The sequence below is a fragment of the Arvicola amphibius genome, chromosome 5, assembly GCF_903992535.2.
Source record: "Arvicola amphibius chromosome 5, mArvAmp1.2, whole genome shotgun sequence".
NCBI classification, from domain to species: domain Eukaryota; kingdom Metazoa; phylum Chordata; class Mammalia; order Rodentia; family Cricetidae; genus Arvicola; species Arvicola amphibius.
The window spans coordinates 113,958,676-113,975,009 of record NC_052051.1 but is presented as its reverse complement, the minus strand read 5'-3'; the positions used below and the strand labels follow the sequence as shown (position 1 = coordinate 113,975,009).

The following is a 16,334-nucleotide window of genomic DNA, read 5'->3' as shown; positions in this document are numbered from 1 at the left end:
GCCCAACTCTGCTTCCTTTCTCCCACAATTCTGTTCTGTCTACTCCGCCTACCTAATTTTCTGTCCTCTTAAAGGGCCAAAGCAGTTTCTTTATTAATTAACCAATGAAAGTCCTCCATCAGTGTGGGGATACATGCTTATGATCACTAAATTTATTTATTAAGGAAATTATATGGGTTACTGCAAAAACACAGTAAAAAGACTGAAGTTTGACCCTTTTCTGCTCAGGACGTCCCTTTACTCCCAAGCTTCATGTTGTCCTTCTGGCCTCTCTCAACGCCTTGCCACTGTTACTGTTTCTCCTCCTTCTGGTCTTCCTTCTGTTCCCCAGTACCAGAACTTCCAGAACCTTCCCGTTCAGATGCCATCTGTTGAGAAAATATTTCACATTAGGTCTAACCTCATCCTTCATACATAACTCACATTGTATTCATCATTCCGTCCACCCACCCTTGTAAACCATCGCTATTTCCTATGCCTTTCCCTGTAACATTCTGTTCCCTCTGGCCCTTGTACCTTTTTATAGGCCATCTCAAAGAGCTTCAGCGACCCCTGCTGCAGTGAAGACGCTGCCTGTCTGATGTTTTCTCCCGTTTCACTGCCCTTCCACGCAAGCAGTTCTCTCATTTCGGAAATCTCTTCCTTTAGCTTGTTGCACTGTAAAAGGAAAAATACAAAAAAAAAACAAAAACAAAAGAAACCCTTTTTCTAGAATGTTCTTTTCTTACATGTAGTGCACTATTCAAATTCTCATTTTTGCCTTCCCACCTCTGCCTTTTTATTCATGTTTTCAAAAACCCAAATCACTATCAAACCCAAATAAAAATGACCTTCAAAGAATCAGAAAATATACTCTTCGATTGTCTCTAATAACTTACCTCGTCAGCAGGTAACTGGTCCTTGAATTCTTCCATCTTGGTTTCTGTGTCATGAATAATTCTTTCAGCCATGATAACTGCTTCCACATGTTCCTTTAAGTAATTATGAGTTTAACATAACTGACTTTCCAGTCAACACAAGTTTCATGAAGGTCTATATCACGTGAGTCAGTAAGTTACTTGCCACACCGTTAACAGTAAAGCTAGATCAGATGTACTTGGGATGACCCTGAGAAAGAGTTGAGTTGGCTTTTGTGGCCTGGGAATTTTGATAGTGAGAGACTAAGAACATTCCAAACCCAGTTTGTGCCCTTAGTCCCAGGTACTAGTGGAGGCTGAGAAATGGGAGGGTTGTGGAAATCATCCTGACTACAGGGTGTAATCTCACATTAAACAAAGTATAAATTAATGAAAGGGAACAATAAAGATGAGAAACTTAAGAGCAGTGACCTGCCCAGTCTGTCAGCCTTAACACGTTCAGCAGAAGTAATCACCTTCTTTCTCTGGTCTTGCTCAGCATACTTCTCTGCATTTTTAACCATATTTTCAATGTCATCTTTGCTTAATCCACCAGAAGACTGGATCACAACTGGAGTTAATTAAAAAAATTCTTTAGTTCTCTTCCTTCACTGTATTAATAACATTATATTACATGGTGCACACCTTTAATCCCAACACTCAAGAAAGCAAGCAACTCCTGAGCTTAAAGCCAGCCACGGCTACAAAATAAGACCCAGCCCCCACAATAAACAAAGAAGTAGATAAGTGCTGCCTCTATTTATAGTAACTAATCTAAATGATTCCATTTTTGAACATTATTTTCTTTTTTTTTTTTTTTTTTTGGTTTTTTCGAGACAGGGTTTCTCTGTGGCTTTGGAGCCTGTCCTGGAACTAGCTCTTGTAGACCAGGCTGGTCTCGAACTCACAGAGATCCGCCTGCCTCTGCCTCCCGAGTGCTGGGATTAAAGGCGTGCGCCACCACCGCCCGGCTTGAACATTATTTTCTTACAAGTGAGCTGTATAAAAAGACCAAGTGACCTGCCTCCCTAGTGAAACTTCAGCAATCCACAAGGTCAGGCTTGCCTGTTTGCTCACTCCTAATGTTAATTATGAAAATTCAGACATCTAACTGGGTGGTAGTAGTGCACACCTTTAGTCTCAGCACTCAAGAGGCAGAAGCAGGTGACTTTCTGAGTTCGGGGCCTGCCTGGCCTACAGAGCTAGTTCCAGGATGCAGAGAAACCCTGTCTCAGAAAACCAAGAGAAAAACAAAAACCATGTAAGTGAAACACCCCTATCTCTGATACCTGGAAAAAGGGGCAGTGTGGTAGCAACCACCCCAGGGGAGAAGAGGCACAGAAACAGAGTGTGTAGTTCCTAATAATGGCCACCTTACTTTTCCTTTGATGGTCACCAAACCCAAGGCATCACATATGCTGGAAGGCACTCTACTGCTGGACAAAGTTCTCAGCATCATACCTCATTCATACAGTCTGAATACTTACTCTGTTGTTCACATCCTGTTCCTTTATCTTTGGCAGAAACGTGTACAATACCATTGGCATCAATGTCAAATGTAACTTCAATCTGAGGGACTCCACGAGGGGCTGGGGGAATTCCAACCTAAAGTAAATAGCCAGAGTCAGCTCCTCTCAGATGTGCTCCCATTTCCAAACAGGCCATCCAACCCCTTGCTTACAAAAACAAACAGTATCTTCACTAAAGTACAGAAACTTGAGATTTTAGGCAAAGGTAGTAGTTTTAGTGCTTCAAGAACAAATACATAACCGTAATAGCCAAGTGGGCCTAGAGTTTTCAGTGAATCAGGACTTCACTGTCGCAATGCTGACCCAAAACGGTAGCCATCAAGTGGTTTTAAAACAATCGATCATGCCTCAACTGATTTCTGAGTTAGCACTGCTTCTAAATCTGAACATGTCCCTGGCTTTTCAATAAAGATCTGGGGGCTGGAGAGATGGCTCAGTGGTTAAGAGCACTGTCTGCTCTTCCGGAGGTCCTGAGTTCAATTCCCGGCAACCACATGGTGGCTCACAACCATCTGTAATGGGGTCTGGTGCCCTCTTCTGGCCTGTAGACATATACACAGACAGAATATTGTATACATAATAAATAAATAAATAAAAAAGAAAGAAAGAAAAAGGTTTAATCTTTAAAAAAAAAAAATAAAGATCTGAAAACATAAAAAGTACTAAAATTTTGAATTTCATAGTTCACCTATGAAAACTTTTTCAAAAGTAACACAGTATGAGCTGGGCTGATGGTTCAGCAGTTAAGGACCCTGCGATTCTTTCCGAGGACCCAGGTTCAATTCCCAGAATCCACAGTGCAGAAAACTGTAGTAAATCCAATTCCAGGGAACCCAATACCCTCTTCTGGCCTTAGTGTCCTTGGTACATAGAGATACACCCATACAATAATTAAAACCTCAATAAGGTATTAATAAAGTAACCGTATGCCTGTTTGCAAGCAGTTTGGAGAGGTTAGATACTGTAACTATGTAAACTATGACTTAAAGGCATGATACACAGATTTGAAATACTTACCAAAGTGAACTGTCCTAGAAGTTTATTGTCTGCAGCCATCTCTTGCTCTCCCTGATACATTTTAATCTCTACTTGAGTTTGTCCATCAGCAGTGGTAGAAAATACCTAGTGAGGAAGGAAACTTCCCTAATTGGTAATCTCATTAAACTACACTCATTATACAGAAAAAGGCTAACAAGACACATTCACATTCTAATACTACATACACACTACTAACATACATTACTCTCAGAACAAAGGTATCTCTCTAAAGTTTGTAAGTTTAAGGCATTAAAGCAAGGATTTAAAACAAGTTTGTCAGTCCAGGGACTTAAGACCAGAGACAGGCAATGTACCATGTGCTCAGCCCTGAGATGTTATCCAGAGACGTAAGACCACAGACAGGCCATGTACCATGTGCTCAGTCCTGTGATGTCATCACATCCTTTTGTTGACAAATACATCACTGCACAAATACCAAAGAGAGATTTAAAAAAACGCAAGACTGGGGGCTGGAGAGATGGCTCAGTGGCTAAGAGCTTTGCCTGCTCTTCCAAAGGTCCTGAGTTCAATTCCCAGCAACCACATGTGCTCACAACTATCTGTAATGAGCTTTGGTGCCCTCTTCTAACCTGCAAGGATACGTGCAGACAGAACACTGAATACATAATCTTTTGAAAAACACAAGACTGATTTGAGTCTGGAAACACAGCCATTTGAGAAAACATCACACTACACGATCCAGGCAGTTCTCATACTGTCAATTTCCATGCCTCAACTTCCCAAGTGTTGGATGATCCAACCAGGCATAAGAAGTAATTCTTCAGCTGGGTGGCTGGTAGCATATGCATTTAATCCCAGCACTTGGGAGGCAGAGGCAGGTGGATCTCTGTGAGTTCAAGGACTGTCTGATCTATAAAAGCTAGTTCCAGGACAGGCTCCAAAACTACAAATAAACCCTTTCTCGAAAAACAAAAAAAAAAAACAAAAAGAGTAATTCTTCATCTAAGACCATGCCAGGACACCCCCATGTATCACTGCTTGGTAATATACGACCCAGTCCCCATCATTCACGCCGAAATCAAGCCTAGTCCCATGTTACTAACCACCATACTTTTTTATTGTTTCCAACAACAGAAGACTACAGAGAATTCAGTGGCAAATGACGACAGCCCTTTATGAAACTGCATTATCTTTCCCTTAATCACCACTGCTAGCTGATATCTAAGAACTTTTCTAGGAACTGCAAGAAAACAAAAATCACAAAAAATGAAAATAAAAAAAACATGGTAATCTCACCATCCAGTCAGCTGGTGTGGATTTAGAAACAAAAGTTTTAAAAAGTTCATAAAGTGGCTGCAATTACACACTCATAGAAACTTAAAACTTGTTAGGAAGGATAACTCTTACCTGGCTCTCTCTAGCTGGAATTGTGGTGTTCCTATTAATAAGTGTGGAAAAGACACCTCCCAGAGTCTCAGTACCCAGAGAGAGGGGAGTGACATCCAGGAGCAGCACATCGGTGACATCACCAGCCAGCACACCTCCCTGAATGGCAGCTCCGATGGCTACAGCCTCATCAGGATTCACAGCTTTACTTGGGGCTCTGCCAAAAATATCTTGCACAGTCTGCTGAACCTATGTGCGGAGGACAAAGAACCTGTTAGCCAACACCCAGGGTCACTGCTGAACTGAGACAGAGCATGAAAATGCCACCCAGATTGCAAGTTAGAGGGACTCAGCTCCAAGAAGGCCGACTTCCTGTTCACGTTTGACAACTCACTTCGTTCGCTTAATTTAGAAGCATTTGCTTCAATTCTCTGTCTTCCGGGTGACATTCATCACCAGAAACAGCACAAGACAAGGGATTATAAAATACTGCCTACATTTTGACATAATCAAAGGCCAATTTGAAGGAAGCACTAATACCAATTCCATGGGATAGTTTTTGACCCCGTGTGTTAAGAGCTAACAAAAGTACACAGCCTTTTGGGATAATTTGTTAATATCAACATGTCCTCTGTAACCAGAGTTCTGGGTCCAACTTTACTCTAGACCCATTTTCCAGTATCCCAGTGTTAAAACAGAGCAGCAAAACCACGTACAAACACAAGCCACCAAAAGCAGTAATTCCACCATTAACTTGAACCCAAGGTAATTCTATCCAGCCTCCAAGAAACAAGTGCACCTTCAACAGTCTGTGCTTAGTCATTACTTTTCTACACATCCGATTTCAGAATGATGTGTTGATTAATAAAATGCACCACTGCAAAGATCTTTGTTAAAGAAATGCAAATAGCCCCAAGCACTATGCTGGGAAGATGTTCCCCCCACCCAAAAAAAAAAAACCATCTCCTGGGGAAATGACCACCAAAGCTTGACAACATAACCTTTATGAGAATGGGTTTAATATTCTCCCTGATTGTTGAGGGAGCTCCTTCCTTCTGCTCCTTCAGTCAATAGCCACTGAGATACCAGCCCATTGGGGCATGGTCTCTCTCTTTAAAAAAACGCGGTCACTTCTCTCCACTTGTGCTCTGGCTTCTGGCTCTGCTTCCGGCGACTAGACTCCCTTCCTGATTGCGCAGAGGGCTGTAGGCTGGGACCATGATCTGTAAGTTTTTCCCTTTTAAATAAATAACCATTCTATTAATCATAATTCCAAACTGGTATGGGATTGTTTGTGACATACGCCTTCACCTTTCTTACATCTTTTAATTAAAATGCAATATGTATTGATTCCCCCCCATAAGAAATATATTATGAGTCCTTGGGCATCCTCATCATGCCACCAACCAGAATCACTTCTCCTGCGTCACGCTTGCTGACTTTTGCATCTTGCATCGCCTTCTGGCATGGAGAAATAGTTCTCCTGATTAGATCTGCGACGATGCCCTCAAACTGAGGATGAGTTACCTTCATATTCAAATGCATGGGTCCAGAAGCATCCATTGTAAGATATGGCAAGTTGATGTCAGTCTACACAGAAAATATTTCACTACAAGTTAATCTTTATGACTCCAACTAAGGTTAAGACTATACCCTAGGATAGGACCTAGGAAGCACAGAAAAACCAGCCTTACTAAATTCCTAAGATGCAGTGGAAATACACTAAAATCTCTTTTAAGGGGTGTTTACACATCTTATCGATGAAGACTGGGGCAGACAAGCAGAAGAAGTTATTGACAGGTGTGCAGTAGCAAAAAATTATCTTTAAGAAACATACTGTGAGCCAGGTGGTAGTGGCGCAGGCCTTTAATTCCAGCACTTGGGAGGCAGAAGCAGGTGGATCTCTGAGTTCGAGGCCAGCCTGGTCAACAAGAGCTAGTTCCAGGACAGGCTCCAAAGCTACAGAGAAACCCTGTCTCGAAAAACCACAAAAAAAAGAAACATACTGTGTGTGTGTGGTTGTCTTTCACATCGAGTTAAAATGTCCCACGTCTGAGTTCAATAGTTTTAAACAGTGCTTGCTATTTTGGCAGAGGACTTGAGTTAAATTCCTAGCACCTATGTTGGGTAGCTCACAACTGCCCATAGTTGCAGTTTTGGGGAACCTGATACTCTCCTCTTCTAGCTTCCACTGGTATCTGCACTAACCTCCTTCCCATCCTCTCCACATACATAATAAAAATCAAAAAAAGAAATCACGAAGGGCCATTGGAGCGCACACCTTTAATCCCAGCTCTTAGGAGGCAGAGGCAGGCAGATCTGATAGTTTGAGTCCAGCCTGGTCTACTGGTCTACAAAGCAAGTTCCAGGACAGCCAGGACTGTTATAGAGAGAACTGGGGGGAGGGGAGACGAGATGATGACATCAAACCAGAAACAAAATAAATGTATCTTCTCCATCAACCTCTTAACATATCTAGACTAAGTTCCAGGAATTAGTTAGTGTTACCTCTTATCTTACTAGAAAAAAAGCAGGAGCGATGCACACTGGATGTGCTGGCTCTGCCCAAACCCTCAGGAACTCACACAATCATCATCTTCAGCGGTAGTGAGTTCAAGGCCAGTCTGAGTGGCAGGAGACTGACTCAAAACATCTGATTTGTACTGCCATTACATCCATAAATAGGTAACAACTAATATCCAATAAGTTCCAAATCCCATAGATTGGGGTCATATCTGTATAACCAAGAATATTTAAACTGAATATGGTAAACATACTGTATACTTGTATGGAAAAATCTAGATGAAATTTACCTACTATTATGCTCTTTTCAACACACTATAAATCAGTTATCTATTGCTTGAATGAATATGGCAAAGTCTTTGAAACCTTTAGTGATGTATCAAAAACATAAAAATTAACATCAAAACAAATTATTTGTCAGAATTCTGTCAACAAAAACACTATCAATTTGGCAATCACTAGCAGCATGTAACTAATTACTGAAGACTTTATATAAGCTAGTATAATAAACTGAATAAAAATTTGAATTTCTTTTTTTAATTAACTCAAATACTTTCATGTGGTACTGTACTAGCATAACTCTATACTATAATGACAATCTAAAACTCTAGGATTACCAACTCTCTTGTTGGGTGGTTCAAAGTTGGTTCTCACTATGTACAGCAAGGTGGCCTCAGAACCCAAGCTACCTGCTTCTGCCTCAGAGATCTGCCTGCCCCTGCCTTCTGAGTGCTGGGATTAAAACTGTGACACCATGCCAGGCCTGTGCTCACCTATTATAAATAACCCTTCCCCAGGTCTTTACCCCAGAGACTTCTAGATAATGCCCGCCTCAATTTTCTCCAAAACTATCCCTGTTCCCCACCCCCAAAAGCAGCAACAGCAACCAGCTAAACAGATGGTGGTGGTACACGCCTTTAATCCCAGCACGCAGGAGACAGAGGGCAGGTGGATCTAAGTTCGAGGCCAACCTGGTCTACTGCATGAGTTCCAGAACAGCAAAGCCTACACAGAGAAACTGTTTCTCAAAAAACAGAGGTGTTGTGTTACCATAATGTATGCAATGTTTACTGCACATGTGCAGTTGTCTACAGAAGACAGAAAGGTGTCAGAGGCTGTGAACCAGAGATAAAAAAAAGTGCTGCTTTGTGTAGGTGCCGGGAACCAAAAAGAAAAACATCCTGCTCATTGAATAAACCACATCTTTCCAGGCACCTCAAGACTATACTACCCTTAACTTGATGCATGCAACCTTCACCTGGAAGTTATTAATGAACAGTCCTCACTATTCAGTAGTTTTCCTACACATTTATCTAATATTGATCTGGTAAACCACACAATTCTAAGAGGAAGTTATTGCACTTGTAGATTATAAGTAAAGTAATCCACATAAAACCAAGCAATTAAGAACTTTAAGAGTGGGGCTGGAGAAATCATCTGCCTTTCTTGTCACGTAGGATGAGGAATCTATTATGGGTTTTCTAGTTAACTCTTTATGCAAAAAGTACAAGGTTTAATCTTTTGCTTATTTTTACTTTTAACTGGTTTGGTACTCTCTAGAACCTTAGGAGTGGGGCTGGAGAAAAATCTCAGTGCTACAGATTCAATACAATGCCCAGCAAAATTCTTCATAGACCTCGAAAGAATACTCAACTTAATATGGAAAAGCAAAAAACCCAAGATAGCCAAAACAATCCTATACAATAAAGAACTTCTGGAGGCATCACAATCCCTGACTTCAAACTCTACTACAAAGCTACAGTACTGAAAACAGCCTGGTACTGGCATAAGAACAAACAGGAGGATCAATGGAACTGAATAGAAGACCAAGATATCAATCCACACATCTTCGAATACCTGATTTTTGACAAAGAAGCAAAAAAATTCAAATGGAAAAAATCATGTTTTAAGAGTGGTGCTGGCATAACTGGCTTTCAACATGTAGAAAAATGAAAATAGACCCGTATCTATCACCATGCACAAAACTCAAGTCCAAATGGGTCAAACACCTCAACATAAAGCCAGCCACACTGAACCTTATAGAAGAGAAAGTGGGAAATACACTTGAATGCATTGGCACAGGGAACCACTTCCTAAATATAACCCCAGCAGCACAGACACTGAGAGAAACAATTAATAAATGGAACTTCCTGAAACTGAGAAGCTTCTGTAAAGCAAAAGACACAGTCAACAAGACAAAATGACAGCCTACAGAATGGGAAAAGACCTTCACTAAACCTAAATCAGACAGAGGTCTGATCTCAAAAATATACAAAGAGCTCAAGAAATTGGACACCAAAAGAACACATAATCCAATTAAAAAATGGAGTACAGACCTAAACAGAGAACTCTCAACAGAAGAATCTAAAATGGCTGAAAGACACTTAAGGAAATGTTCAACATCCTTAGTCAGAGAAATGCAAATCAAAACAACTGAGATTCCATCTTACACCTGTAAGAATGGCCAAGATCAAAAACACTGATGACAACTTATGCTGGAGAGGTTGTGGGGAAAAGGGAACACTCCTGCATTGCTGGTGGGAATGCAAGCTGGTACAACCCCTTTGGATGTCAGTGTGGCGATTTCTCAGAAAAGTAGTAAACAACCTTCCTCAAGACCCAGTAATACCACTTTTGGGTATATACCCAAAGGATGCTCAATCGTGCCACAGGACATGTGCTCAACCATATTCATAGCAGCTTTGTTTGTCATAGCCAGAACCTGAAAACAACCTAAATGCCCCTCGACTGATAAGGATAAGGAAAATGTGGTACATTTACACAATGGAGTACTATGCAGCAGAATAAAATGACATCTTCAATTTTACAGGAAAATGGATGGAGCTAGAAAACATTATTTTGAGTGAGTTAACCCAGACACAGAAAGACAATTATCACATGTACTCACTCATAGGTGGTTTTTAAACATAAAGCAAAGAAAGCCAGCCTACAAACCACAATCCCAGAGAACTTAGACAACAATGTGGACACTAAAAGAGACTTACATAGGTCTAATCTACATAGGAAGTAGAAAAAGATCTCCTGAGTAAATTGGGAGCATGGGGACCTTGGGGGAGGTTTGGAGGGGGAGGGAAGAAGCAGGAGGGGAGCAGAGAAAAATGTAAAGCTCAATAAAAAGCAATAAAAAATATACATCTCCAGTATTGTGCTCTATGGGATACCTTAGTTAATAATTTTAAAATCCTGTTTTTAAAAAAAGTGGGGGGAGAAATATCTCAGTGGTTAAGAACAACAACTGCCTCAAGGTAAGTGTGGTGATGCATGGCCACTTTGATCCCAGCACTGGGGAGGCAGAGGCAGGCGGATCTGAGGCTGTCATCCTGGTCTACAGAGTGAGTCCTAGACACACTCTGTTTAAGATGAGTTTCTCTGTATAGTCATAGCAACTACCACCCAGCTACACTGACTGCTTTGCAGAAGACCAGAGTTCAATTCCTAGCACCCACATAGCTCACAGCCAACTAATTCCAGTGGCAGAAGTTCTGACACCTTTTTCTGAGCTCTGCAGGAACCAGGCATGCATGTGGCACAGACAACCATGCAGGCAGGCAAAAAACCATATACATAAAATGAAATTAAGATAAATAAATCTTATGGGTTATTAATATTTGTTTTTGTTTTTGTTTTTTAATTTTTCAAGTCTACAGAGCTAGAAAGAATCTCAGATGCTGAAGATACTATTGAGGAAATAAACTCACTGATCAAAGAAAACAGCAAATCCAACAAATTCTTAACACAAAACATCCAGGAAATCTGAGACACCATGAAAAGACTAAACCTAAGAATAATAGGGGTAGAAAAAGAAGAAGTTCAACTCAAAGTCCCAGAAAATATATTCAACAAAATTATAGAAGAAAACTTTCCCAACCTAAAGAAGGATATTCCTATGAAGTTACAAGAAGCATGTAGAACACCAAATAGACTAGATCAAAAAAATCCCTTACCATATAATAATCAAAACACAAAACATACAGAATAAATAACAAATATTAAGAGCTGCAAAGGAAAAAGGTCAAGTAACATATAAAGGTAAACCTATCAGAATTACACCTGACTTCTCTATGGAAACCATGAAAGACAGAAGGTCCTGGATAGATGTGCTGCAGACACTAAGAGACCATGGATGCAAGCCCAGACTACTATCCCCAGTAAAGCTTTATTTCACCATCAATGGAGAAAACAAGATATTCCAGGACAAAAGCAGATTTAAACAATATGTAGCCACAAGCCCAGCCTTACAAAAAGCACTAGAAGAAAAACCATAACCTAAGGAAGCCAGCAATACCCATAATAACATAGACATCTGACAACCCTCCACCAGCACAACTCAAAGAAGGGAAACACACAAACACTACAACCAAAAAATAACTGGAGTTAACAACCACTGGTCATTAACATCACCTAATATCAATGGACTCAATTCACCTATAAAAAGGCACAGTTTAAGAGAATGGATACAAAAACAGGATCCAGCATTCTGCTGTTTACAAGAAACACATCTCAACCTCAAAGACAGACATTACCTCAGAGTAAAGAGTTGAGAAAAGGTTTTTCAATCAAACAGACCTAAAAATAAGCGGGTGTGGCTTTTCAAACTAAAATCAATCAGAAGAGATGGAGAAGGACACTTTATACTCGTAGCAGGAACAATTCATCAGGATGAAGTCTCAATCCTGAATATCTATGCCACTAATATAAAAGTACCCACATATGTAAAAGAAGCATTACTAGAACTCAAAGCACACATCAAACCCCACACACCAATAGTAGGAGACTTCAACACTCTTATTTCACCAATGGACAGGTCAACCAAACAGAAACTTAACAGAGAAATAAGAGAACTATCAGATGTAATGAATCAAATGGACTTAATAGACATCTATAGAACATTACTCCCAAATAGGAAAGAATATACCTTCTTCTCAGCATCTTATGTAACCTTCTTGAAAACTGATCACATTCCTCAGTAACAAAGAAAACATCCCCAGATTAAAAAAATATTGTAGTAACCACCCGTGTCTTATCACTCACCATGGAATAAAGTTAGAATTTAATAACAGTACCACCCCCAGAAAGCCTACAAACTCATGGAAACTGAACAGTCAACTACTGAATCACCTCTGTGTCAAGGAAGAAATAAAGAAAGAAATTAAAGTCTTCCTTGAATTCAACAAAAATAAAGATACAACATACCTAAACCTATGAAAGCAGTGCTAAAAGGAAAGTTCATAGCACTAAGTGCCCACAAAAGAAAATGGAGAAAGCACACATTAGAGACTTAACAGCACACCTGAAAGCCCTAGGGGAAAAAAGAGGCAGATTCACCCAGGAGAAGTAGAAAACTGGAAGTAATCGAACTGAGGGCTGAAATGAACAAAATTGAAACACAGAAAACTGATGTGGGAGTGTCATCTGTCTATATGTTGTTTCAGTGGCTAATTAATAAAGAAAACTGCTTGGCCTGATAGGTCAGAACATAGGTAGGCGGGGCAGGACAAAAAGCAGGCCTGCCCGCAGCTCCATCTACAGAAAACAATTCAAAGAATCAATGAAACAAAGAGCTGGTTCTTTGAGAAAATCAACAAGATTGACAAACCCCTGTCCAAACTAATCAAACGGCAGAGAGAGAACACGTAAATTAACAAGATCAGAAATGAAAAGGGGGACATAACAACAGACACTGAGGAAATTCAAAGAATCATTAGGTCTTACTACAAAAGCCTGTCTCCACAAAATTGGAAAATGTAATAGAAATGGACAATATTTTAGAAAGATACCATATACCAAAATTAAATCAAGACCAGGTTGAGTCTTTGTGTGGTTTAGGTATCAGGGTAATTGTAGCTTCATAAAAGGAATTTGGCAATGACTCTTCTGTTTCTATATTATGAAATACCTTAAGGAGTATAGGTATTAGGTCTTCTTGGAAGTTCTGGTAGAATTCTGCATTGAACCCATCAGGTCCTGGGCTCTTTTTGGTAGGGAGGTTTCTGATAACAGTTTCCAATTCTTCGCGACTAACAGGACTATTTAGAGCATTTACCTGGTCCTGGTTTAACTTTGGTATATGGTACTTACCTAAAAAAGTGTCCATTTCTTTTACATTTTCCAATAACCCAGGCCCAAAAAGATGAACATGGGATGTCCTCACTCATAATTGGTTTCTAGCCATAAATAAAGGACATCAAGCCTATAATTCGTAAAAAAAATCCTAGAGAAGCTATATAAGAAGGTGAACCCAAAGAAAAACATATAGTTTTCCTCCTGGATATTGGAAGTAGACAAGATTGCCGGACAAAAAATGGGAACATGGGGGTGGGGTGGGATGGGGGAATGGGGGGATCGGGAGAGAAAAGTGTGAAGTGGAGGATGGGAAGACCTTGGGGGAATAGGATGGTTGGGATATAGGAAGGGTGGATATGGAAACAAGGAATTATATATCTTAGTTAAGGGAGCCATTCTAGGGTTGGCAGAGACTTGACTCTAGAGAGGTTCCCAGGTGTCCAGGAAGATGCCCCCAGCTAGTTCCTTGGGCAGCTGAGGAGAGGGAGCCAGAAATGTCCAGATCCTATTGCCATACTCATGAATATTTTGCATATCACCATAGAACCTTCACCTGGCATTGGATGGAGAAAATGACAGAGCCCCACATAGGAGCACTGGACTGAGCTCTCAAGGTCCTGATGAGGAGCAAAAGGAGGGAGATCATGAGCAAGGAAGCCAGGACTGTGAGGAGTGCATTTACCCATTGAGACGGTGGGACAGATCTAACGGGAGACCACCAAGTCCAGTTGGAATGGGACTGATGGAACAGGGGACCAAACCGGACTCTCTGAATGTGGCTGACAGTGGAGGAGGACTGAGAAACCAAGGACAACGGCGATGAACATGAACTCTACAGCATGGACGGGCTCACTGTGAGCCTTGTCAGTTTGGTTGCTCACCTTCCTGGACTTAGGGGGAGCTGGGAGGACCTTGGACTTAACATAGTCAAGGGAACCCTGATGGCTCTTTGTCTTTGGAGAGGGGTGAAGTGGGGGTATGGGTGGAAGGGAGGGGAGGAAGGGGGAGGAGGAGGGGAGGAGATGGAAATCTTTAATAAAAAAATGAGAAAAAAATCAAGACCAGGTAAGCAATTTAAATAAGTCATGAGGAAATAGAAGCTGTCATCAAAAAACCCCTAACCAGAAAAAAAGCCCAAGGCCATATGGTTTTAGTGCAGAATTCTACCAAAACTTCCAAGAAGAGTTAATACCTATACTCCTTGATGTCTTCCACATAATAGAAACAGAAGAGTCATTGACAAACTCTTTTTATGAAGCTACAGTTACCCTGATACCAAAACCACACCAAGACTCAACCAAGAAAGAGAATTTCAAACCAGTCTCACTCATAAACATTGATGCACAAATTCTCATTAAAATACTGGCAAATAAAAGCCAAGAACACATCAAAAAATTATCCATTATGATTATCCATTATTGATTATCCTTATCAAGTAGGCTTCATCCCAGAGATGCAAGGCTGGTTCAACATACGAAAATCTATCAATATAATCCATCATATAAATAAATTGAAAGAAAAATCCACATGATCATTTCATTAGATGCCGAAAAAGCATTTGACAAACACCCCTCTATGATAAAGGTACTGGAGAGATTAGAGATACAAGGATTATATCTAAATATAATAAAAAGCAAGATACAGCAAGCGGGCAACTAACATCAAATTAAATGGAAAGAAACTCAAAACAATTCCACTAAAATCAGGAACAAGACAGAGCTGTCCACCCTCTCCATATCTCTTCAGTGGTTTTGATCTTGGCCATTCTTAAATAGTGTTAGATAGAATCTCAGAGTTGCTTTGATTTGCATTTCTCTTATTACTAAGGATATTGAACATTTCCTTAAGTGTCTTTCAGCCATTTTAGATTTCTCTGTTGAGAGTTCTCTGTTTATGTCTGTACTCTATTTTTTATTGGATTATGTGCTCTTTTGGCGAGCAATTTCTTGAGTTCTTTGTATATTTTGGAGATCAGACTTCTTTCTGATGTAGGGTTAGTGAAGATCTTTTCCCATTCTGTAGGCTGTTGTTTTCTCTTGTTGACCATGTCCTTTGCTTTACAGAAGCTTTTCAGTTTCAGGAGGTTCCATTTATTAATTGTTTCTCTCAGTGTCTGTGCTGCTGGGGTTTTATTTAGGTAGTGGTTCCTAAATGTATATGTATGTATATGTGTGTATGTATATATATTTATATACATACATATGTATGTATATATTTGTGTGTATATATAATGTGACAAAGTTACAACTCATTTTTCAGGACAGATAGACATGTCCAGAATTTATACCCTTTCTAACTTTTGAACAGAGGCATGGTTTTTACTCAGATACCCTATATAACAGTGAACATGAAAATGGCTTGCTGAAAAAGGCTAGAAAAGCCATTAATGACATTTCTACCACTCTCTCCTTTAACATCTTTAACATGCCACAATTACAGTCAGTAGATTACCGGACCGCTGGGGATATCAAGACCCTAGGAGGACAGATAGACAGGGTCCAACATTTATCAACTGTACTCAAAGGTCCTGTTGCCTATTCCCATAAAATTACAGCCCTGTGTTCTGTATTTGATGTGATTGGTAGGGTGTTTGGATTTGATCACACTTGCTTCCTCACATGTAACTTATTCCACCGGATAGCGGGATGCTTTCAGCTTTTCGTATTCATCATATTGGCCCCTTTGGGGTGAAAACTCCTTATGATCATTTTGAGCTTGTTTAACAAACTTCATTTCAGGAAGAACCAAATGGCAGAGACTACTATCTCACCAGAAGGAACGGATTATCTCGATCTGGCAGACACATCTGTGCAGACTGTGACTGGAGAACCTTCTTCTGGAGATGTTTCCTCTCTATGGAGACATAGTGACACCACATGCCAGCAATGTTGTGTTCTGTATTCTTGGTTATACTCCA

General features: G+C 40.3%; 1 protein-coding gene and 1 non-coding gene across 2 annotated transcripts; both read right to left on the bottom strand.

Moving 5' to 3' along the window:
• Positions 1–143: 143 nt before the first annotated feature.
• LOC119814884 (stress-70 protein, mitochondrial-like) lies at positions 144–6,394 on the bottom strand. The gene is made up of 8 exons (XM_038330969.1): positions 6,193–6,394; positions 4,832–5,061; positions 3,443–3,547; positions 2,384–2,501; positions 1,373–1,467; positions 879–971; positions 517–657; positions 144–368 (listed from the first exon to the last, which is right to left on the bottom strand). Exons 1-8 carry the CDS (start codon positions 6,371–6,373, stop codon positions 291–293), a joined length of 1,041 nt encoding a protein of 346 aa, XP_038186897.1. The 5' UTR covers positions 6,374–6,394; the 3' UTR covers positions 144–290.
• Positions 5,621–5,693, bottom strand: LOC119815942. Its single transcript, XR_005285615.1, has one exon. It is a non-coding gene; the product is annotated as a small nucleolar RNA SNORD63 (small nucleolar RNA).
• Positions 6,395–16,334: the final 9,940 nt, after the last annotated feature.

Bases quoted from the DNA above. Each gene is read 5' to 3' on its own strand.
- LOC119814884 (XM_038330969.1), bottom strand. From the start codon at position 6,373: ATGGATGCTTCTGGACCCATGCATTTGAATATGAAGGTAACTCATCCT. The intron at 3,548-4,831 runs GTAAGAGTTATC...CTTCCTCACTAG, and splicing joins TTCCAGCTAGAGAGAGCCAG to GTATTTTCTACCACTGCTGA. The intron at 2,502-3,442 runs GTAAGTATTTCA...TATTTACTTTAG, and splicing joins TTCTAGGACAGTTCACTTTG to GTTGGAATTCCCCCAGCCCC.